This window comes from Xyrauchen texanus, chromosome 9 (assembly GCF_025860055.1).
Source record: "Xyrauchen texanus isolate HMW12.3.18 chromosome 9, RBS_HiC_50CHRs, whole genome shotgun sequence".
In the NCBI taxonomy this organism is placed as follows: Eukaryota; Metazoa; Chordata; class Actinopteri; order Cypriniformes; family Catostomidae; genus Xyrauchen; species Xyrauchen texanus.
In genome coordinates this window covers 16425752-16450260 of record NC_068284.1, presented here as the reverse complement: position 1 = coordinate 16450260, position 24509 = coordinate 16425752, and the positions used below count along the sequence as shown (strand labels likewise).

The window sequence follows — 24509 nt, the reverse complement described above, 5'->3', positions numbered from 1 at the left end:
GGAGGAAAATGTATGGTAAACAAGGACTTTAATATTGAACAGTTTCTCACCCACACCAATCATATCGCTCCTGAAGATATGTATTTAACCACTAGAGTTTCATGGATTACTTTTATGCTGCCTTTTATGTGCTTTTTGGAGCTTGTTTTGGTCCCCATTCACTTGCATTGTATGGACCTACAGAGCTGAAATATTAAAATCTTTGTATTCAGCAAAAGAAAGTTGTACACATCTGGGATAGCATGAGGGTGAGTAAAAGGAGTTAGTTCATCCAAAAATTATCTCTTTGCAGAATGATAGGAACTCCGTTAAAGTGTTACTCCGAACCAAATTAATCTCACCGACTCTAATCCTAAAGGCAGCATTTTAGACATGCTACATTGTCCTTCTCTAAGCCAGATAACCCACTGCAAGAAAATGTTTTGAAGCCCTTTTGCTAATTTCAGACAGTGCTTAATATCTTTAAAACCTGTGAGTGTATACAGATCGGTATTTTGAGCTGGAAAACTTGACATGCACTCAGCTACTGGTATATATTATTCCAAAACATGCTGGCACAACACACACCGATGTGTTCATTATTTACATGTAAATAAATCAAACCACTATCTGCGTTTCATCACGACAATTTAACAAACATTCAGTAATTATCACCATTACATTTTAACAAAGAGCTGCACCGGAACAGCTGCAAGAAAGACCCTTAACAAACCAAATATATATATATATATTCCTCAAATTCAGAGGGAATGTTTCTTTCAATTACTCTGAATCAGAGATGTATAATCTTATAAATGTGGCTTGAAGTCAACATTTCAACATTCCTAACATATGATCCAAAATTATTTTAAAACTGACCTGGAAGACTAACAAACAGCATTGTTACAGTATTTACTGCACATTTATTTTTAAACTCAATGACATGGATTAGAAGAAAAGAAAACAATGTTGCAATATATGTAAAATACAAATAATGACTTTCTGGATACATATTGAGCACATGATCTAGGCTCTTTAATGCCCAGTTTTATCCTTCTGATAAGCGGTTTTCCCACTGCGATACAAGAATAACTTATCACTTGTTACCTCACCATCGTAACTGCAATGCTAACTATATTTCAAATATATATATATATATATTTTTTAAATACTACATCAATAAAGACTGTTATTCATAGGATACAGATCATTATAACCAGAACTTATAGCAATCAATGAGCAAAAATACTTTAACTACAAAGGTTTCATAGTATATATTGTATTTAAATTGTGTATATACTGGTATATATACTGGTATATATATATATCTCAATGTATGCAAATTGTTACTGTAGAAAGCACGCATTTTCAAGTCAATGGAGACTTAAAAGCAATTTTATTCTCAGATTAGTATTTATCTGTGGCTGTAAAACCAGCCCAAATTATGTGAAAAAAAAATATATATATATATATATACATTTGTTTTAATTAATCTTAACACTGAAAAGCAAACATGTATAACATTTCCCATTATCTCTCAGGTTCTCAACTCTCAAGATCTATCACCAAAAGTTGTGTTAATTGGCAATTGATGCAAAATCTCAAATGAATCTCAGGCATCTTTAACATCTCAATCATTGACTGATTAATAATTGTACTGCTCTGACAGTCACAGAATAAGGCAACAGGCAAAAGTGTTAGTATTCAGTGTAGGGTCTTTATCAGAAAGGCCAAAGCTCTGTGTCCAGTATAAGTGGCTGTTACAGTGCAGAGAGTCTTTGGTCTTTTATCTTCAGGTGGATAGTCTCGTCACTGCTTCCCTTAATTCTCAGCACCCATTATAAAATGTTTTGTAGCCATTGTCCATTTCAACCCATATGTAAGTTAATGCATGTTAAGTATTTAAGTTGAGCTATGACATTCTCATTAAGTTTGGAGAGTATGATCCTCGTGTCTTTCTGGGGCTCTGTTCGGCTCTTCCCAGAATTCTTTTTAGGCCAGGAGACATGAGGAAAGGCTTGGCTGGTGTCCCGTCGTTTCTCTCTAAGTCTTCGCCTGAGATTACCATGCAGTGTTGCAAGATCGAGAAGAGAGAGAGACAGCAGTCAGGAGGAAACAGTGAGAGGTTACAGTGCCATCGGGAACAACATGTTTAGAACTGAAATAGAAGTCTTCAGTTTAGAGAATGCAGCTAAATTAGTCCGAGATATTTATGCACTAAGAGAGAAAGGCTACAGGCTGGCTAACTTTTTAAACAGAGAATCTTGGGGTGTGGGACACTAGAACAACTTAAAGGGACAGTTCTCCTAAAAATAAAAATTTATCTTAATTTACTCATCCTTATGTCATTCCAAAACCATGTAACTTTCTTTTGTTGAACACAAACAGATGATGTTCATCACGAACAGATGATGTTCAGATGTCAGAAAAGTAATACATAGAATTTGTAAGCGAAAGCGAATACTTGAAGCCGTACAAGAGCTTTATATGAGGAACACAGATATTTAAATCATTATTCACTTAAAATCTTCCCATCCACCACAGCTCTCATATCTCATTTCTTCTTCAGGGAAATACAAATATGGCATGAAAAAAACATGTCATTCAAGGTTTGATACCAAATGTCTTTGGTTCTTGCGTGTCTTGTAACCAAACGTGTACCAGTTTGAATATGTACAAGTGCGCATGACATTTGAGAGCTACAGTGGAGAAGATGTAGATGAATAACGGCTTAAATATTGGTCTGTTGAACACACAAAGCAATCATATGGCTGCAGAAGACTTGGAATGTAGCGCACAAGTTATATGGATTACTTTTATAGTGCCTTTTTTTGTAATTTCTTTTAGCTTGATAGCGCCTATCCCCATTCACCTTTGTAAAATAGCACATTCTTTAAGCGTATCCTTTTATGCTCAATGGAAGGAATAAAAGTAATACAGGATTGGAACGACATCAGAGTAATTTAATGATGACAGAATAATGACAACAAGAAAGAAAATTCTGTCGAAATGTATCATCTACTTTTTGTAATATATTTACTCAAGCTCCGCAGTTCCTGACTATGAATATTATCAAGTATAATTTCAAAAGGAATGCTAGTTGGAAAACTTACAGAAACAAAGGAACAAGGTGTCCACACACATTGCATAGACGCTAAAGAAGCTGTGTGCAATTAAGTAGGAGCCGAATATTACAGTCTGTCAAAGAAAAAGAGAGAACTGCCAATCAAAAAATACATTTGCGCAAGGAACAAGTCCAAGTCTAAAAGAATACATAACATAAATATAAAAAGACATTTCTCACCAAGAGAGGCACGCAGTAGTAATTCAACACTGGAACTTCCTCTTGGATGATGGGTATCTTGCGTGTAAAGAGGAGGAAGGCAATAACACCTGCAAGACATAATTGATCGACCACTAAACCACAATCCTCAGTAGACTGGTGCAAAGTTCAAAGTGATGTACCGTTACACTCTCATGACCTCTGGTGGTCAATATAACCATGCCTAATAGCAGCTGTAATCACAATACCCTTATGTGCTAGTGACTACCTAAAACAGCATATCAAATGTAATATAACATAATTTAAGTCAATTTAATCAATATAAAAACATTGAAGTGTTCAGATTTTGCACTGCTAAAATATAATACTTTATATATTCATCAAAATATAAAATTCTGTCACCATTTACTCACCCTCAGATTATTCTAAATGCATATGATTTTGTATTTTTATGTATAAAACAAAAGGAGAGATTTAGAATAATGTTCATGCTGCTCTTTGCATACAATGAAAGCATACAGTAACCATAGGCTGTCAAGTTCCAAAAAGGACAAAGAGGCACCATAAAAATAGTCCATAATCTTGTATTACATTCAGAGTCTTCTGAAGCTATATACATGGCTTGTGAGGGGAAAAGACCCAAATTTATAGTAGTTATTTACTGAAAATCTTTCTCTCCATCATAGCTCTCAAATCTCATTCACACTTCCACATTTTTAAACTTGCCTTGTTCCATTCAGTCACATGTCAACAAATGCTGTTTGGCTTAATTGATGATAAACCTGGTCCAATGGGTCTTCATGTTTCATATTTGAATATATGTGCTCTTAAATGAAATTTGAAAGCTACTGCAGTGGATTTTCAATGAGTAACAGCTTACATTTTGATATGTTCCTAACAAAAGGGTATCATAACTTTAGAAGACAAGAATATAGCACATGAGTTCTAGGGACATCTTTTATACCACTTTTATGTCCTTTTTGGAGCTTGACTGCATGTGGTCACAGTATACTTTCATTGTATGAAAACCAGAGGTGTCAACATTGTGCTAAGAAACTCCTGTGTTCTACAGATGAAAGAAAACCATATGGATTGGAAACAACATGAAGATGAGTAAATGACTGCAGAATTTTCATTTTTGGGTGAGTCAAATGAAATTAATTATAAAAAGGAACTTTAAGATGACACTTACCAACACTCCCTGATACCAATAATTTCCCCAAAAAGAGCAGGAAGTCTGTTACTTTGTCCAATACTGCCACCCTGCGGTGGAAGAGAGGAACATCAGTTAGATGGTGGCCAGTGCCAATAGTCTCTAGGATGATGATCCGTGTATTCTCACCTTACTACATTCCTCATCAATAAAAAGAATGCCTCCCTCGCTGAGGTGCAAAAGTTCTTTCCATAAATGGCAATCTAGTGTGAAAAACAAGGTAAAAACACTAATGAGTGACCACTATGTTATACCATCAGTGGCATGAAATAGCCGGTACATTTATTTGATTATCTGATTAGCTAGAATGGGTGTCTCTTACCATTATGTAAGCGTTCCTGTTTATGAAGCGTATAAATCGGTCCAGACACCAGAAGCAGCACTTCAGACAGCAGAGCAGAAAATGTGCAAGCACATTGTGAGCTCCTAAACTCAACAAAAAACAGAGTCAGCATACAGCAAGTGAATAATCATATGTTGGGTTGCTCCAGGCACACTGAGGATTTATCTTAATTCTTGTTTAATAAATATAAAAATGTACAGGCTGAGGTTAAGACAAATGTCTTGACCTCTGTCCTTGATCTGACATCCCCAACCTTTAAGTTTGTGGTCCAGGTACTCCAGAAAGACACGGATAATTTGAATGACAGCTAAGATGAGTGAGCCAAAAGCAAGAGACCCTGTGTGATACCTGCATTTTACACACACACACACACACACACGCACACACGCACACACGCACACACGCACACATTACACATGTGAATTTATATACATTATTTTACTTGCAAAGTTTTAATCAGTGCATTTAGGGTACCGTAAGGCTCTGGCAAAAGAGGAGAACACTGGGCAGGGGGGAATGTCTGCAGGCTTCCTCTTGGCCCAGTAGTAGGAAGCGAAAGCCCCAGCGATGGTGCACTGTCCCAGAGCGATGGTGAAGTTAACCAGCCAAAAGAAGACCAACAGATTACAAAGCTGGAGGATGAAGATGTAGCGATGGTACAAGCTCTCACCACCATAAAAGGCAAAAAGACACTGAGCTCCTGGACAGTGTTTTGTGATGTTAGTCCTTATGAAGTTCTGTTCATAATGAACAAGCACAACAATGGCACATAGTCAGGTTAGTAAGATATTGACAAAAATAAAATATATTTCATATTTGTCTCAACATAAAGCAGGAATGCTGCTTTTTAAGGACATGTAACTATTATGTTGAGATTAGAATATTTTATATTATTTCTATAATTCCCCCCAATATTACAAAATATAATACAAATTAGTGTTGTTTTCTGCAGATCTGAAATACATTTTGTAGAATATCTACAGCAGAATATAAACTACCACCTACTGTATATCATTCCCAAATCTACCTATGATCATAATGCTATTTTTTACTTTTAAAAAACAAAACAGAAACCATAATTACTTGCACAATTCTCAAACACTGAAATATATAGAAAGCTGTTAATAAAATGCTTTGGTCTGTTCGAATACTCTATTCAGATTGGCAGGAATGCATGCATTAAATCGTTTAAAGCAGAGGTAGTTCCAGTCAGTTTTATTCACCATTCTATATTAATGCAGCTACTCTGCTGTCCTCCATAATAACACATATGACTAATATTGCTGCCACGCTCAACGTGCTCCTATAGACCAATCCTATTGTTTACAAAAATTTCAGCACATGCGCAGAAAGCTGATAGACTGTTGTGTTAGATTTGACAGATTAGACAATTAAATGAAAATACGACACAAAACCTTCATAAATAAACAAATATTATTAGCTATACAATTATTATAATGATATGAGTTAATAACACACCAGTAATAATGTTTACTTTATATGTTTTCTGCAAAGCCAGGAGTTGAAATTATCTCCTCAGTCCAGTCAACTCTGTTGATGGCTTGAAGCCACAGCAGTCTACGAGAACCTTAAAAATAATTTTTCAACAACGGAATCTCATAAAAGTTTACTGTTTGTGGACGATTTCTGCCACCACTGACATAAGTGGTGACATTGCCAAAGGATTGTTCTATAGCCACTAGAGGGCGCCCAATGATCACATGTCCTTGACTGTCTTCTGAATGCAGACTGTTTCCCACCTTATTTTTCAATGTAACCAGGGTGCCGCTATTATAAAACTTGAATGTGGTCCTCTTCTGGTATAAGCCACTTCCAGCTATTTTAGCAATACAAACATACTACATTATGCTGCTTTATATTACAGGCTGGCAATATATGTCGTCATATTATTATAATTAATTCCTATTTTCATAAACACATTGGTTTACACATTGGTGCATATAGTTTCACCATTTTTCCATTACCATTATTTATAAAGTCAAGCCGGTTCTCACCTCCTCCTTTCCATTGATCACTTCACACTAGTGCCAAAACCCGGGAAGGAGGAGGGATACGCCGTAGTAGAGTTCTCGCCACTACCGTCCACCCCAACGGAGCAGCCTCGGCCATCTGCTGGGGGGCGAGGAGCCCAGCCGCCTCAAAGAGGACAATGGCCGGCGACCGCGAGCGGGGAGGGGCTCACTGCCGGCCGTCTGGAGCGAGAGAACCGCTGCCAGGGGTGGGGGAGACCCCTTCTGTTCCCCGAGAATGCGGCGGGGCATCCGTCCGCCAGGGGCTGGAGGACTGCCTCTGATCCGCCTGGAGAGGCGCGGCTGTCGTCCGATAGAGGGTGGAGGAGTGGCCGAGGAACAAGCTGCGGCGTATCGGAGAACTAGCGAGTTTTTTTTTTTTCTTTTTTCATCTCTCTCTCTCTCTCTCTCTCTCTCTCTCTCTCTCACTGTCGCTCTGCATTGGCATTTTCCCTCTTTTACATTTTACAGTTTCTTGGGGGGGGGTACTACACTGTTACAGGAAGTACCCCCCATTTGAATTATTTCTGTTTCCCTCCCCTTGTCCCCTCCCTCGTCCAGGTAGATGGGGATGACCTGCCGGCAGACTAGACTTAAAGCACACCCTCCCCCATGGAAAGAGGGGGGTGGGGGGATGTACGTCAGGCCGGGGGCTCCCCAGCCTGAGAGAACGAGGGAGGAATGTGGCAGGGCGGAGGGCGGGGCCGGGTCATGATCCTACACACCCGGTCCCGTATTAGGCTAATTAAGCCACCTTGAGGGATAAAGGTCGACTGCAGGTGATCGTGCGGGAGAGAGAGATTGTTAACGGACATGTCGGTCATGTGTGTGTTTATGTTGTCTATTAAGTTGATCATTAAACCATTATTTATATTGTCAAGCCGGTTCTCACCTCCTCCTTTCCATTGATCACTTCACAGAAGCCTTTTGTTTATTTCAGTGTTGCAAAATAAGGTGGATAACATGCAGCTTTTTGCATTTTGTTATCAAACAGGGCCACCTCGAGATTTTATTCTTAATTCAATCAATTGTGCAGCCTTAATGGATGCCATATGGATGTCTCAGAGGTCAAAGACTGCAGGTTTAGAGTGTTTTGGATGTTTTTCCCCTTATCATGTACACTTTTACTTTTACTTTTACAACTGTCACATCAGCAACGGCGATTGACAGTTGCCGATTTTTCCTCACGTCGTGTATTACAATAGTTTAGCGTACACCTAGTCGTGGATTATCCCTTAATTAATTTATTATGAAAACAATTACATTCTCTGAAATATTTCCATTAATATTCAATTATATATATATATATATATATATATATGTGTGTGTGTGTGTATATATACACAGTGCATTCAGAAAGTATTCAGACCCCTTAATTTTTTTTTGCAGCCGTATACTAAAATCCTTATACATCATTTATTCACATCAATCTACACTCTATACACCATAATGACAAAGCAAAAAACAGGTTCTTGATAACTATGTTCTTTAACTTTGTGAATTTATTCAAATGAAAAAAACTGAAATATCACATTGACTTAAGTATTCAGACCCTTAACTCAGCACCTTTGACCGCAATTACAGCCTCAAGTCTATTTGGTTATGATGCGACAAGCTTTGCACACCTGGATTTGGGGATTTTCTGCCATTCTTCTCTGCAGATCCTCTCAAGCTCTATCAGGCTGGATGGGGACCGTTGGTGGTCAGTCATTTACAGATCTCTCCAGAGATATTCGATTGGGTTCAAGTCCAGGATCTGGCTGGGCCACTCAAAGACATTCACAGAGTCGTCCCTAAGTCACTCTTGCATTGTCTTGGCTGTGTGCTTAGGGTCATAGTCCTGTTGGAAGGTGAACCTTCGGCCAAGACTGAGGTCCTGAGTACTCTGGACCAGGTTTTCATTAAGGATATCTCTGTATTTTTCTGCATTCAACTTTCCTTCAACCCTGACCAGTCCCCCAGTCCCGCCACTGAAAAACACCCCACAGCATGATGCTTCCACCACCATACTTAAACGTTGGGGTCACTCTGCCATAAAGCCCAGATCGGTGGAGTGTTGCAGTGATGGTTGTCCTTCTGCAAGTTTCTCCCATCTCCACACATAATCTCTGGAGCTCAACCTGAGTGACAATCTGGTTTTGGTTACCTCTGTTACAGAGGTCCTTCTCCTCTGATTGCTCAGTTTGACCATGTGGCCAGCTCTTCCCCAGATCTGTGCCTTGACATAATCCTGTCTCTGAGCTCTGCAGTCAGTTCCTTTGACCCCATGGCTGGATTTATGATCTGAGAGACCTTATATAGACAGGTGTGTGCCTTTCCAAATAGTTTCCAATCAAATAAATTTGCCACAGGTGGAATCCAATCAAAGAGAAATGGGATGTACCTGAGCTAAAGTTCAAGTGTCATAGCAAAGGGTCTGAATGCTTTTGTCAATGTGACATTTCAGTCTCTCTTTTCAATAAATTCACCAAATTTATCAAAAATCTGTTTTTTGCTTTGTCATTATGGGCTATGGAGTGTAGATTGATATGAAAAAAAAAAAAAAAAATAGCTTATAGCATTTTACCATATGGCTGCAACATAATAAAAAGGGGTCTGAATACTTTCTGAATGCACTGTATATCTAACATTATATATATATTCATAAGATCTGAATATACATGTGTCATCCTGTGGAGGCGAAAGTGTGGCCGAGCGTTGTGCTGTGGAGAGTGAAGCAGGGGAGATGAGTGGTGATTGATTTCCACCTGTGCTTAACACCTGTCTTGTGTTTCAGTGAGGAGCAATTGGTGCTTTTAAGCAGAGGAGACAGCGGCAGTCAAGAAAAAGAGCCCAGCTAAGGAGCTGTGTGTGTGTTGGCTGCTGCCGTTAATATTTACATTGAAGCTATACCGTTGCACTTGAAGCAAACGTGGTTTTTGTGTCAAATAAAAGGACATTCTTGTGTTGGAATCGCCGTCTCCCGCTTCCTCATTCTCTGAACCTCAGGATCTTCATTACATGTCCTTTTATGTCAAATATTTGAATTTAAAACATTTTTTTTTATATAAATTCCAAATTAATTAAGGTTAAATATACATTTAAACCAGCATCAAATCATATTTGTGATAATACTTATAGCTTAGAATAAATGATTAGAAAATGTATAATATGTTAACAGCAGATTAATTGTGGGGCCATTTTTTGTCCATACATTTAGAATTTTGGGGGCATTTTGCTTAAGCAGTGTAAGCAGTGGATACAGAAAACATCTCACCTCGGGATTGCAGGTCAGATTGGTGTACTTGCAGTTGGGATGAAGGGATGTGACTTTGTAAACAGCATTACCAGAAGATGCAAGAAAGCTTTAGTATAAATTAAGGACTCAAATACTCATGCACCACTATTAATTGTGTAGTTAAATATGTTGATGACCAAAAATACTGTATCTGTTTTCGAGGGACATTAGATCTCTCCAGGGAAAGTGGTACTGATGTGTTCTTATCTATTGCTAAATTTTTGAGGAGGATACAGGGCAGTCATGGCCCAGTAGGAGATACAGATGTCCAGCAACACGAAGGTGATGATAGGATAGAACAGAGAGGACATGATGTAACTGATGGCCCTGCAGAAACACATACACATGGATTGTCAGAGGAACTGACAATTAATTAATACATGAAAATTAGAGAGCGAGTGAGAGAGAGACAGAAAGAGACTCACTTGCTGCCCTCTTTGAGCAGAGCGATAGCAATGCGAACTCGTTTTCTCAGGAATACAAGCATTAAGACTATAGAGAGTTCCGTTAAACACAGAATCACCACTGAGAAGAACAGAAGACAGCAGAGCAAGTAAACAAGGAGTACAACAGAAATCAAAATGCCATGATGTGCAGTCTCAACATTCATATCTTACTAAAGACTAGCCAGGTCTGGCTGAGTTGTAAGTAGATGTGGAGGTCAGTCTGGAAGCCGATATCTGAGATGGTGACATCTGCACCGGGGGTCTCCCTGAGATATGCAAACTCCCAGTAACAGTGCCAGATACCTGAAATCAAATAAGGACTTCACAAATGTTAATGCTGAAGATCTAGTCACTCGCTTCTGAAAATTGCTGAAAGTCAAAACACAGTGTACATGTGTCATAAAAACATGTTTTTTTGTTATTGTATGGCTATAGTATAAGCCCATTTCCTGATGTGGATCTTTGTCCCAACTGCATTTTCTTGCTTGAGATATAATTAACACACACATATATACAAAAAACTGACCGTAGGCCACAAGCAGGATAACAGCGATGATGATGAACCAGAGAAGGATGCCTGCAGTGAAACGCAGCAGCAGGATGAAGATCAGGCTAATGACCAGCGCTATGAACAGCCCTCTGTTACACACACAATAAACAACAAAGGGATCTATCAGTTCTATACTTTCTATATAAAATTCTTTCTTAATTGCTCTAAATTATATTTCGTATTATATTATAATTAGGCATCAGTAACCGAAAGCAGTTATGTTTAAACGATTCTGCATGCATGCCCCTAGGTGTCAGATTAATGCTGCATTCATGTCATATTGTAATTACGAGAATGCAACTTGGAGCTGTTCACGTCCTGGGACCTTGGAAGTTATTTGTTTCTGTAACAACACTCGTAACAATAAAATGGCTTTGTTGATGATGATAACAGAAAAATATTTATCACTACATTAATTAATTCACCTCTATATGTTGTCGCAAATAGTTTAAGAACCAATCAAATGCTCCAGGTAATGATGCCATAATAAAATGGCATTTTAAACAGAAATATGTGTTCATTAACTTTAACTGTTAAAGGGATAGTTGTATAAATCTCCACTTTCACTTTCAGAATGTGACAGAATGTAAAAGTGAAAGTAGAGATTGTTAGTAAAAAAGGGCTCATATATTGATCCGTTTCTCACCCACACCTATCATATTGCTTCTGAAGATATGGATTTAACCACTGGACTTACTTTTATGCTGCCTTAATGTTCACTTGTTCAACACAGTCATTGCATACTACAGTATGTCTCCAAGTAAATGAGTGCTTACATCACTATCCAGTACCAAGAGCTGGCATAATCCTCTACAATCTTCATTCCAACTTCTTTGGCCTCCAGGATTCCTGTAATACCACTGCAGGGGGGAAAATGTGAATGTGCTCAAGTGTTTTACAAATAGAGCCTGCCTACTGTATATATGGGGAAGAATCACACATTTGCACTAGTTCTGTATGCAAGGTTTTTGACAGAGCTTTCTTCTTTTTTAAATTAGTTCTGGAGCATTTAGTTTGATTAAAAACTGTCTGGTGATAGGTGGCAGTCTATTGTCTAAAATGTGTGAGATAAGTGTTGTGTGTTTATGGTATACATACTTGGCTGCATCTCTAAGTTCAGTCACACTTCTGGCTGTATCCAGGGCATCTTTGAAAGCAGTTTTGTTAGCAATTGTTAGTGTGCCATTTCTGGTGGTGAAGTCTGGGAAGCAGCGCTGTAAAACTGCCATGCAAGTGGGGGAAAAAATGAATGACCAACTGAAAAATATTAATTTAGCAGATGTATTTGATGCTATATTAGTTAAACAGCATCTAATTTCCAATCAGTGTACCACACGTTTTGACCAATGAGTTTGTATGACTTGTAAAGTTGTTTGTGGTTATTGGATTTGGGGTTTTCACAAATCATATATAGATTGCTAGACACATTTACATTATATTCAATATAGATATTTCCATGATTTTCCAGGTCTGGAAATCACAATTTTAAAATTCCCTGATTTTTCCAGGTTTTCCATTCAATTCAGTGCAAAATACCCAAATTAGCTACACTTCAGCAGTACAAAATGTAACCTGCCACAGTGTTTCCCATTAATTGACTAGATTCTGTTGGCCCGCCACAGTCTAATTTGCCCCGCCACGGTCTCATAATGACACGAAAATATTTTTGCACTTCTCAGTCTCCTTATAAAATAAAATGAAAAGATGTGTTTCGTGCTCTCTCTCGCGCGCCAGTCAGCTCCAGTCCGCTCCTCACCCATTGCTGAAAACTCACAAGCTCACACACACTCGCAGATATCTGTACTGGAGTACTCCTGGATCCATCTAACGTTATTTGGTTGAGGAGGATGACAAATCTTTGAGGTAAATAACGTTAACTAACATTAAATGCATCCACTGCATTTATACACTACTCCACACACAATTTATAATCATCAGTGTACAAGAGCAAACAGATAATATTACTGCCGAAGTTAGAATCATGACGATTGACGTAAATTAATGTTAGTGTTACTAGGTCAATTGGCATAACAACACTGCTTACGGCTTCACTAGCTAGCTATTGTTAGTAGTCTGAGGTAACTTTAAAAGCTGAAACTGACATCCCTAGTTTGTATCCTGCTTTTCAGAATGAGCATACAAAAATATTTTAAGAGACATTAAACCCCAGATGAGATTTTAGCCAATCGCTTTTGGCGAGGCAGGCCTTAGCTCTGTTTGTGAACAGCTGTCAACTAAACCCTGGCTGGGGGTGAAGAGCATCATGTATATGGGAAAGAATTGGGGGTGCTGTTTCTCACAATTCAAATGATTTCAAAGTTGCCTACTGCAGCTTTAGGAGCACAAAATTGTTTACAAGAGCACAACACTAGCCTCTTAATTTTACTCTCAAAGTGCACCAGCTGGAAGTATTTAACTTTAAAATGTACAACATTTTCTTACGAGAGAGCATGCCCCCGGACCCCCATAGAGGGTCAGAGGTCCATCTCCCCATAGTCTCACAAAATCCTGTGGGAAACACGGTTGCCATTTATAACTGAAAAATACTGACAGGAACTGACAAGAAAGCAATGACTTGAAAACAAGAGTCAAGCAAAGGGATGACTAATGAATATTTATATAGTAAAAGAAGCAGAAACACATAAACACTGCACTTACATGGTCGGCTAGGCACTATCATTGATGGACAGTCCTCATCTCGCAGCACTTGTGCCACGGGCTGAAATTAGAAACACTCTCTAAACAACTCCACTGTATGACAACATATGACATATACATACAGTGGGTACGGAAAGTATTCAGACCCCCTTAAATTTTTCACTCTTTGTTATATTGCAGCCGTTTGCTAAAATCATTTAAGTTCATTTTTTTTCCTCATTATTGTACACACAGCACCCCATATTGACAGAAAAACACAGAATTGTTGACATTTTTGCACATTTATTAAAAAAGAAAAACTGAAATATCACATGGTCCTAAGTATTCAGACCCTTTGTTCAGTATTTAGTAGAAGCACCCTTTTAATCTAATACAGCCATGAGTCTTTTTGGGAAAGATGCAACAAGTTTTTCACATCTGGATTTGGGTATGCTCTGCCATTCCTCCTTGCAGATCCTCTCCAGTTCTGTCAGGTTGGATGGTAAACGTTGGTGGACAGCCATTTTCAGGTCTCTCCAGAGATGCTCAATTGGGTTTAAGTCAGGGCTCTGGCTGGGCCATTCAAGAATAGTCACGGAGTTGCTGTGAAGCCACTCCTTCTTTATTTTAGCGGTGTGCTTAGGGTCATTGTCTTGTTGGAAGGTGAACCTTCGGCCCAGTCTGAGGTCCAGAGCACTCTGGAGAAGGTTTTCGTCCAGGATATCCCTGTACTTGGCCGCATTCATCTTTCCCTCGATTGCAACCAGTCGTCCTGTCCCTGCAGCTGAAAAACACCCCCACAGCATGATGCTGCCACCACCATGCTTCACTGTTGAGACTGTATTGGACAGGTGATGAGCAGTGCCTGGTTTTCTCCACACATACCGCTTAGAATTAAGGCCAAAAAGTTCTATCTTGGTCTCATCAGACCAGAGAATCTTATTTATCACCATCTTGGAGTCCTTCAGGTGTTTTTAGCAAACTCCATGCGGGCTTTCATGTGTCTTGCACTGAGGAGAGGCTTCCGTCGGGCCACTCTGCATAAAGCCCCGACTGGTGGATGGCTGCAGTGATGGTTGACTTACTACAACTTTCTCCCATCTCCCGACTGCATCTCTGGAGCTCAGCCACAGTGATCTTTGGGTTCTTCTTTACCTCTCTCACCAAGGCTCTTCTCCCCCGATAGCTCAGTTTGGCCGGACGGCCAGCTCTAGGAAGGGTTCTGGTCGTCCCAAACGTCTTCCATTTAAGGATTATGGAGGCCACTGTGCTCTTATGAACCTTAAGGGCAGCAGAAATTTTTTTGTAACCTTGGCCAGATCTGTGCCTTGCCACAATTCTGTCTCTGAGCTCTTCAGGCAGTTCCTTTGACCTCATGATTCTCATTTGCTCTGACATGCACTGTGAGCTGTAAGGTCTTATATAGACAGGTGTGTGGCTTTCCTAATCAAGTCCAATCAGTATAATCAAACACAGCTGGACTCAATTGAAGGTGTAGAAGCATCTCAAGGATGATCAGAAGAAATGGACAGCACCTGAGTTAAATATATGAGAGTCACAGCAAAGGGTCTGAATACTTAGGACATTGTGATATTTCAGTTTTTCTTTTTTAATAAATGTGCAAAAATGTCAACAATTCTGTGTTTTTCTGTCAATATGGGGTGCTGTGTGTACAATAATGAGGAAAAAAAATGAACTTAAATGATTTTAGCAAACGGCTGCAATATAACAAAGAGTGAAAAATTTAAGGGGGTCTGAATACTTTCCGTACCCACTGTATATATATACTGTACAGCTATACATATGGGAATGCACATGAAAACATGCATTGTGCATTTCTAGAGTTTTGCAGCAATTCTTCCTCTGTGGTTTACCTTTTTGGGGTTATTGAAGCCTGGCTTGCAGAACTGCTTATAGTACTCCCAGTGGCTCTTGTTGAATCTATAAAGGAGCTGCATATCTGTGTAGGTGGCAAATCGATCAGGGCACTTGGAAACACACATCTAGAGATGGTGGAGAAAACATAGCACAACAGTTTAGGGTCCTAGGTTAGTTGTTGAGACTCCGTATGGGGAAATTAGTCATAAACAGTATTTGTGAACCATCAGTCAATAATCCTCATAATTCTTGCCCAAAACACATGTATTACCTGAGTAGTTGGGCACTGGAGGTTTATCATCACAGCAGGACTAGCACATTTCAGTATGTTGAAGTAGAATAATATGACTTTCTTTCTATGGAGGAAAATATTAACACGTGAATCAACCTGTTAATGACAAAGACTATCATTCTCACAGCAGGATAACATTTTAATATTTTGTCAGTAGGTGTCAGTGGAGCTATTCAGTTACACTTATACAGCATATAAGTGGGTGAAACAGCTGCTTTCACTCAGTTGCAATGTTTACCATGTTGTAATAAAACTCCTTTCAGTATCACTTTGTTAATCACAACATATAACACTAATTCAACACCATATAATCAGCATTCTCTGATCTGATGATTAATTGAAATGCTGAGTGAAATTAATAGCGAAGCGAAAGCACATGAACCTTTTAATTATAGTAATAAAACCTCAGCGTTCAGTCATTATATCTGGACAGGAGAGACCATTAAGGGCCCCTACCCATAATCCCTTAAACCAATCTCCTAATTATGAACTGCACAGATCCAAAAGCTTCCAATCCAGCACAAAGTAAACATCTCTGCCTTCATGGCCATGCATAACAAACACTCATCACTGTGGCCCAGCTCTGCTAATGAGAAATTCTTTATTTTCCCCAAGGTTATGTAGTGCCAATCAGCACAAAACTTTACTAAAGGTACAGCACAAAAGCATGTGATGTAGGTTTTTGAAAGCCATAATTCTGTATATATACATTATGTGTGTGTATTTGCTGTAGAGGATATGAATGAGAGATAGAATTAAGATTAATAATCTGAATGTACTGTTTATGAAGCAAAAAGTGGGAGTGGCTGGTGAAATCTGTTTTTATTCCTCCCACCCATCGTCCCACCCAAGCTTATGTAGGGTGAAATTTCTGGTACTTACGCATTAGGTGTCCCCTTCTGCCCACAGAACTGACCCCTGCTGTCCGTGGGGTATATTACTTTCCTTGGGTCCCCATGAATCCATGCTATAGCAAAGATAACATAAGATTATAATTTATACAACAATCAATCCTTTAGCTGGACAAAAGTTACTATTGTTTGCAAAAATTTGTCTTCAAAAGGGTCATGTTGTGTGAAATAAAAAAATTTTTGTCCAACCCGCATCCGAATGTGCCTAATTCCCTACTATTAGACCCAAGTGTGTCTGCTGTGTGAATTTTCCATTTTCCTTTTGATTTGTAACTAGTAGCACCTAATAAACTGTAACGAATGCAGGAGTGAAGGCAGACGAGGAGGTGCGGATCCAAAAGCAGGTTCTTTATTATAAATCAAAATGAGGGCAAACAAACAGGAACAAAGAAATATCCACGAGGGGAAAACAACATGAACAACATCCACAGGCAGGAGAAACAACCATAACATTCACGTGCAACAACATTCAACGACAGACAAGGACAAAACCAAAAACCAGGATATAAATACAAAAACATGGGAAAAAGGGGCCAATGAACAAACAGAACACAAACTAGGTGACAAGGTGATTAACAGAAACCAAAGGCAAATTAACAAGGGCAGGTGAAAACAATGAACAGTGAACATGAGGGAAAACAAGACTATGGAGGTACAAGGGTGACAAAAGTGAAAACTAAGGAATAACAAAAGTGACAAAATTACAAACAAAGGGCAACAGTGAGACAAGACAGGGTAACCGTTACATAAACATGCAAAAATAAATAAATAAATGTTTTAGAGCACATAATTTTCTTAAAATATATATGTCCTCATATGTGGACAGCAGGACTAAATTGTGAAATTTTAAATAATACCAAGCTATAGAAAGTCCGATTTTTAAAAAAATTAAATAAAATTGTTTATAACAAAAAACATCCAGTGAGCGACAGTTCTCTGTTGACCTCTCTCATCAACAAGGCATTTCCATCCACCGAAATATAATTTAGAGCAAATAAGAAGCAATTGTCATTTTATATATAAAGTATTGATCTGATAGATCCCTTTTTTAGCACTGGTCATTCTGTCCACATTTCAGCATTGCTGCTCACTGTGTGTGAAAATCCCAAGAAATCAGCAGTTACAGAAATACTCAAACCAGCCCGTCTAGCACCAGTGAGCAGCAGTTCTGCGGAACTGTCTTGTTGATGAGAGAGTTCAACAGAGAATGACCAGACTGTTTCGAACTGACAAAGTATACGGTAACTCAGATAACCACTCTGTACAATTGTAGTGAGAAGAATATCATGTCAGAATGCTATACTGACATGCCAGTTGGCAGTGTTTTGGCAGCATGAGGGTGCCTACACAATATTAGGCAGGTGGTTTTAATGTTGTGGCTGATCGGTGTAATTGATGTAATTTTTTTGCGTTTCTCCCAAAGACAAACTCCGCTGTGATCTGTGGCATGTTGTTTGTTCACATGACTACTTATGTCAAAAGTTTAACCCTTTACTGAGAGCCTAGTGTAGGGGTCGGCCCTAGAGTGCCATTTTATTATTTTCCTGGTCAATGGCTGTGCAAAATGTGTAGAATAAGCAAGCCATTTGCACATCACGAGACGGCAGCGCTTTACTTTCAGTAAACCGCATGAGTAAACGCACCTGCTTTGCTTCGGCCAAACTGCGCAGATGACAGCCTACATTCTGTGTTGCATTTGTTTCTTTTTGCTTTCATAACAACATGTGATGTAATAAGGAAATCACCATTATTAATCCTTGAGATTTCCAACCCAGCATACAAGCACACCCTCCTTAAACCGCAGTCACACTCAAAATTACATTAAATGATTAAAAGAGAAAACATAAACCCACAAAACAAACTTTTTACTTGCGTGCTAGTGATTAAATTATTACAGTAACATAATATAAGAAATATTTAAGATTCCACACCATTTCGTGGTCAGTAATCAAATAAGCAAATTTGTAACTATACTGTCGTAAAATAATTGCATCTGCAGCTCTGCTATGTGGCGCAGGGGGAGAGAGGCAACATGTGCGGAGCAGGAAAGGGCATTAATGAAGCATGTTCGGTGCTAGAGAAAAACATTAAAGGATCTAGCACTGAAAAATCAGTGCCATCTATGGCCCCGAACACGTGCAGTGTACACAGCTCCTTTTGGTCGTGCTACTAAACTAAAGTGTAGAAACAGTGAGATGGGGCACCAGATGTCATGATGTCTCACGGTGCGGATGGAACTAATCTGGGGTCCGGACCTGGACCGCAGTCCTCTAATTGGTGACCGCTGGTCTAGAGATAGTTACAACAATAATGTAATGATGACAGAACATTTAAACTGGTTGCAAAATGTATTTTTTAAAGGCAAAATACTCTGACTAGGCAACTTTTAAACGCTATCTTCATCTCCAAGACTGATGTTTTCATCTGTTTTGGTGTGAGTGTGTTTGACTGACTGAAATGAATTATGTATACACGTCGCTTCGGACTATAAGTCGCAGGACCTTTCAGATGATGAAAAACAACACGATTTATATTCTGGTGAATACGGTAATTTAATCTAATTGCTAATAGCAAAGCTCTGTACAAAAAACAATCCCACAGTAAAAGGCGAAGAGTTTAATTTTGCCCACTTTTTGCCACTAGTGTCACCAAATTGAATTGCAATCAATTTGAGTGGCCAAACAGGGCACAAAATAACATTAACATTAACATAACAAATTGTTAAAATCTTTGAAATAAGTTTTGGACAAGTCTCTTTGTCTGAACAATGGAAAACAAGAGGGATTGCTTGAAACTTATTTGAAAAGCTTGTCTGAAACTTGTCATTATTTTTCATTTCTGTTATGTCCCACTAGTGGTGCAGAATTACTCACTACACCTTTAATAAAACATGGAAATTGACTGTTCTTGCTTTATTAGCATATTACCAGAATTACATTAAAGTGTGTAATTTTTGTGCCACAAGTGCCAACGAATGAAACAGCTTTTCGAAATCTCAGTCTCCTGTTGATCAAACAGATAGTCCCGCCCCCACTTATGCCATTGGTTGAGCCAATGTCGTTGAATTGGGCAGGACGGGCCACTCAAACAAATGGAGGAATTGTTAAAGTGCTACAGAGGCACAGTGTTTACAGTTCTGATACAAGTAACCTAAATTTTTTTATTTATAGTTAAATATAGTCTTCGTATTATGCCTGGGACAGGAAAAAGTCTTTACAAGTGAAAAAGATATTTCTGAAAATAGTTCTGAATGAAACTAAAAAATTACTTTAAAAACTCTGCATGCAACAGCTCTGTGTGAATTACCTGCTGTGCAAAGGCTATTTAGAGCTGCATTTCACAGAGCTGTGAAATTAGTTCACACTACAATGCCCTGCTCTAATGCCAGATTAAAATTGCAACAACAACTTTAAATCTGGCCTCATAAAATGTACAAATGTCTGCTTGTGAACCAACACTATTAGCAATACTACTAGCAAAATGAAGCTCTATATTCCAATATACATCACAATGCAGGAACTAAAATAAGCATCTATCTGTTTTCTGTGCCTACCAGAGCACCAAATATGAATGTCAGCGAGACTACAGCGAGACAGTGTGTCTAGAGGATGATTTCACTGGTGATTTCATCTTTCTGCCTGGAGGAAGGGAGATTGGAGTGTTTTTTTTTTTTTTTTGGGGCAGGGGGGTCTTTGACAGGGTGACATCATTCCTCTGCCAGGGGCAACATGAAGTAATGCCATTATCACTCCCCCATTAGTGTCTTCACACTCCGTTAGCTGCATAGACCAATGTGTTGGAAAAGAATGAACTGATACTGCAAAATGAAGCAAGACCACCAAGCTAAAAATAGGAGGTGATGCTATGCAAGAAATGGTTCACGAAGGGATCTGAGTGAATGAGTACTTTGCAGATTGTGCAGTCCAGTGGCTGTGAGGCAGGATCTGTGTACACATTCTAAGCAGGTACTGTAAAGGCATTGACTTTATCATGACCTATAATATAGCTGACAGAGAGACTTAATGGCTTTAAAAGTCATGCCACAGTGGTTATCTCATCTCTGGTGGAACCGCGCCCTACAGTACATCCCCAGCAAGCCTTCAAAGTGAATTTGATTTCCCTTTTCACTGGAACACCATGCTAGGTTTTCAAACAAAATGTTCTGGTTCTCCATGCCACTGCCTTGCTTATCACTTTTGCATCAAAAGGGATAAGCATTTGATGTGAGGGCATGTGTCAGTGTGGTCAGCAGCAATAAGAGCCTGGATGAACAATGACTTTCAAAATCAGCTAGTCGATGGGTTGCCTGAACAACTAGCTGATTAATTGGTCATATCAGTAGAACATATTTGAATGGCTTGCCCCTTTTTCATTTGTATTAAAGGGACAGTGCACCCAAAAATGAGAATTCACATTATTTGCTCACACTCATGCCATCACACATGTGTATGATTTTCTTTCTTCTGCTGAACACGAACAAAGATTTTTACAATCTCATCTCTATAGGTCCATACAATACAAATGAATGGTGGCCAGAACTTTGAAGGTCCAAAATGAACATAAAGGCAGCATAAAAGTAATCCATTCGACTCAAGCGGTAAAATCCATGTTTTCTTAAGCAATATGATTATATTGCATGGATGAGAAACAGGTAAATATTTAAGTGGTTTTTAACTATAAATCTCCAATTTCACTTTCACATTCTTCTTTTGTTTTTGGTGATTCACATTCTTAGTGAATTTATAATGAAAAAATCATCACCAATACCAATCATACCACTTTCTTCGAATTTAGCCACTGGAGTTGTATTAATTAATTTTATGCTGCCTTTATATGTGCTTTTTGACCTTCAACGTTCTGAACACCATTCACTTGCATTGTAAGGACCTTCAGAGAGATATTCTGAGGTATTCTTTTAAAATAATTTAATAACATGCCATAATGTGAATGCCAGGTTACTCTTGCATATTTCTTGGGGAACTCATATTTTTACACCAATAAATGTTAGCTTGCTGACGATAATGAACTTTTGGTCAATTCCATACTATTTTCTCTGTGTACAAAATGTTCAATATACATCAAATGATTACTGACATATATATAAATGTGCATGACTGAAACGAAAAGTGCTAACAAAGTAGCTGACTTTAGAAAATTTAATAAAACCTATAATGCACTCCAGAAACCGTACTCTCCTCCATGTTGAAAGTTTATGGATCTTCCAAACTCAGAAACTCGGGTATAAAAATGGTCTCAGAGTCTCCCAGTCGTAATTATTTCACAGTTCATGTGCAACTTCCAAGTAGCAAACTCATATTTATGATAATTCTAATAGCATGTGAAGGCAATTGGGTTGGTTTCAGGTTAATCTGACCATGATTGGACACAATTATTAAAGAGCATTAACATAAAACACATTCTTGCATTTAAAAAAAAAAAAAAAACACTTGAAAGGAGTGAAGCAGAATGCAAGGGTCTCAAGACACATTTGAAATTTTTTTTAAAATTGACACCCTGTCTTAAAAACACAACACTCGAAAAGCAGATACAGTATTTTTAAAGATAACATTTTTCCAAGAGGGTTTTATCATTCAAATTGCCTAAAGACTAAAGAAAAGTCAGAGTGCTAATTACTGCAAAGTATCTTGCACTTGTTATAAAAATGAAAACTACAAAATACACTATATGGACAAAAGTTTGTGGACACATGGACACCAACATTCAAATGTGCTTTTTGAATATTTCATTTAAAAAATGGGATTAATCCCACTCTTTGATGCTTTAACCCTTGTGTGCTGTTCGGGATGTTTTCAGCCACTAGGGGGTGCTGTTGAGACGTAATTTGGCCATAACTTTCTCCGTGTTTCAGCAAATGGAATGATTTTTGGTGACAAATCTTATTTTCACACATATTTTAGGAAAATGCTTTGAAAATTTTCAAAAACTCACCAGTACACTGTGGGCAAATTCACTACCCTTTCGTTATGTTCGTGACTGAAAACAGCCACTACTTTAAACTGCTGTAAAAATGTATCAGATAAATATTTTTTTCAATTTTTTTTTTGCATAAATCTATTAATCAACCTCAGTCCTGTTCAAAACTACTAAATGTTTAAAAAAAAAAAAAAAAAAATCCAGATTTTAACTCTTTAATTGCCAAATTCATAAATGATGTCACTGATTTGGGGGAAAAACACACAAAATTATGTATTTTCAATATAAAATGTGATTGTGGACTGGATTTTTTTTAACCTTTTATCACAGTCTTGGACATGTCAAAGATTAGAAACAACATTGGTTTCGATGCATTGTTAGTTTTTGTGCAGCATCAGATTTTAACTTTTTCTCCCTCATTTACTGTTCGTGGCTGTTTTTGCCCCATTGACTTCCATTATAACCAAATTTTTTGATTGCAAAGCCATGACACCATATAATCATGCATTTTTGATTGTTTGTGGTTTTCCCTGTTTGGAAGAGGTAAAATTTGTAATTTTTACTGTTGATAACCATGTGGCACCATTAACCCTTTAGATAGGCCTGTGCAAAAAAAAGCTTAGTTTCTGGCTTTTTCAGGATCTGACTCTGCTGAGTCTGTGGTGTCAGAGGGAGAAGACAATACATCCTGCAGCTCGCTGGAGGGGTCAGGCTGCATTATCATCTCTAAAACTTTACTACAAGTCAAGCCCTTTCTCATGTTGCTTGCTGCTCTTCTCACCATCAAATGACCAGCAGGCTTGCATGCAAGTGTTTAAATCCACTTGCTTTGTTTTTGATTACTCTGCATTTCTCACCATCAAAAGGCACTTTGTTTTTGTTTACTCCATGTAGTTCTGAGAGCTGAGGTGCATGTTTTGATTTTCTCAGACGCAACAAGGTGAGTTCTCACTCTCTCTCTCTCTCTCTCTCTCTCTCTCTCTCTCTCTCTCTCTCTCTCACTCACACACACACACACACACACACACACACACACACACACACACACACACACACTTTAATATGCTATTATTCTCCATATAACTCCATGTAAAAGCCAGAAACTAAGCTTTTTTTTGCACAGGCCTATCTAAAGGGTTAATGGTGCCACATGGTTATCAACAGTAAAAATTACAAATTTTACCTCTTCCCAACAGGGAAAACCACAAACAATCAAAAATGCATGATTATATTGTGTCATGGCTTTGCAATCAAAAAATGTGGTTATAATGGAAGTCAATGGGGCAAAAACAGCCATGAACAGTAAATGAGGGAGAAAAAGTTAAAATCTGATGCTGCACAAAAACTAACAATGCATCGAAACCAATGTTGTTTCTAATCTTTGACATGTCCAAGACTGTGATAAAAGGTTAAAAAAAATCCAGTCCACAATCACATTTTATATTGAAAATACGTCATTTTGTATGTTTTTTCCCCCAAATCAGTGACATCATTTATGAATTTGGCAATTAAAGAGTTAAAATCCTGATTTTTTTTTTTTTTTTAAACCTTTAGTAGTTTTGAACAGGACTGAGGTTGATTAATAGATTTATGCAAAAAAAGTTGAAAAAAATATTTATCTGATACATTTTTACAGCAGTTTAAAGTAGTGGCTGTTTTCAGCCACGAACATAACGAAAGGGTAGTGAATTTGAACAATGCACAAGGGATAACATTGTTTACTCTTCTGGACAAGC

At 38.3% G+C, this 24509-nt stretch overlaps 1 protein-coding gene across 1 annotated transcript in view; it reads right to left on the bottom strand.

Annotated features, from left to right (window-relative positions):
* Positions 1-1385: 1385 nt before the first annotated feature.
* slc44a5a (solute carrier family 44 member 5a) overlaps positions 1386-24509 on the bottom strand; it is a 100999-nt gene continuing 77875 nt past the window's right edge. Inside the window, exons 4-22 of the mRNA XM_052134236.1 lie at positions 16811-16895; positions 15908-15992; positions 15633-15761; positions 13780-13840; positions 12220-12343; positions 11898-11981; positions 11098-11210; positions 10743-10874; positions 10551-10650; positions 10360-10452; positions 10105-10192; positions 5293-5555; positions 5072-5166; positions 4798-4901; positions 4605-4678; positions 4455-4525; positions 3284-3372; positions 3093-3177; positions 1386-2034 (exon numbers count right to left, since the gene is read on the bottom strand). Coding sequence (XP_051990196.1) covers positions 1892-2034; positions 3093-3177; positions 3284-3372; positions 4455-4525; positions 4605-4678; positions 4798-4901; positions 5072-5166; positions 5293-5555; positions 10105-10192; positions 10360-10452; positions 10551-10650; positions 10743-10874; positions 11098-11210; positions 11898-11981; positions 12220-12343; positions 13780-13840; positions 15633-15761; positions 15908-15992; positions 16811-16895 — 2018 coding nt within the window. The 3' untranslated portion in view covers positions 1386-1891. The remainder of the gene's footprint in view (positions 2035-3092; positions 3178-3283; positions 3373-4454; positions 4526-4604; positions 4679-4797; positions 4902-5071; positions 5167-5292; positions 5556-10104; positions 10193-10359; positions 10453-10550; positions 10651-10742; positions 10875-11097; positions 11211-11897; positions 11982-12219; positions 12344-13779; positions 13841-15632; positions 15762-15907; positions 15993-16810; positions 16896-24509) is intronic.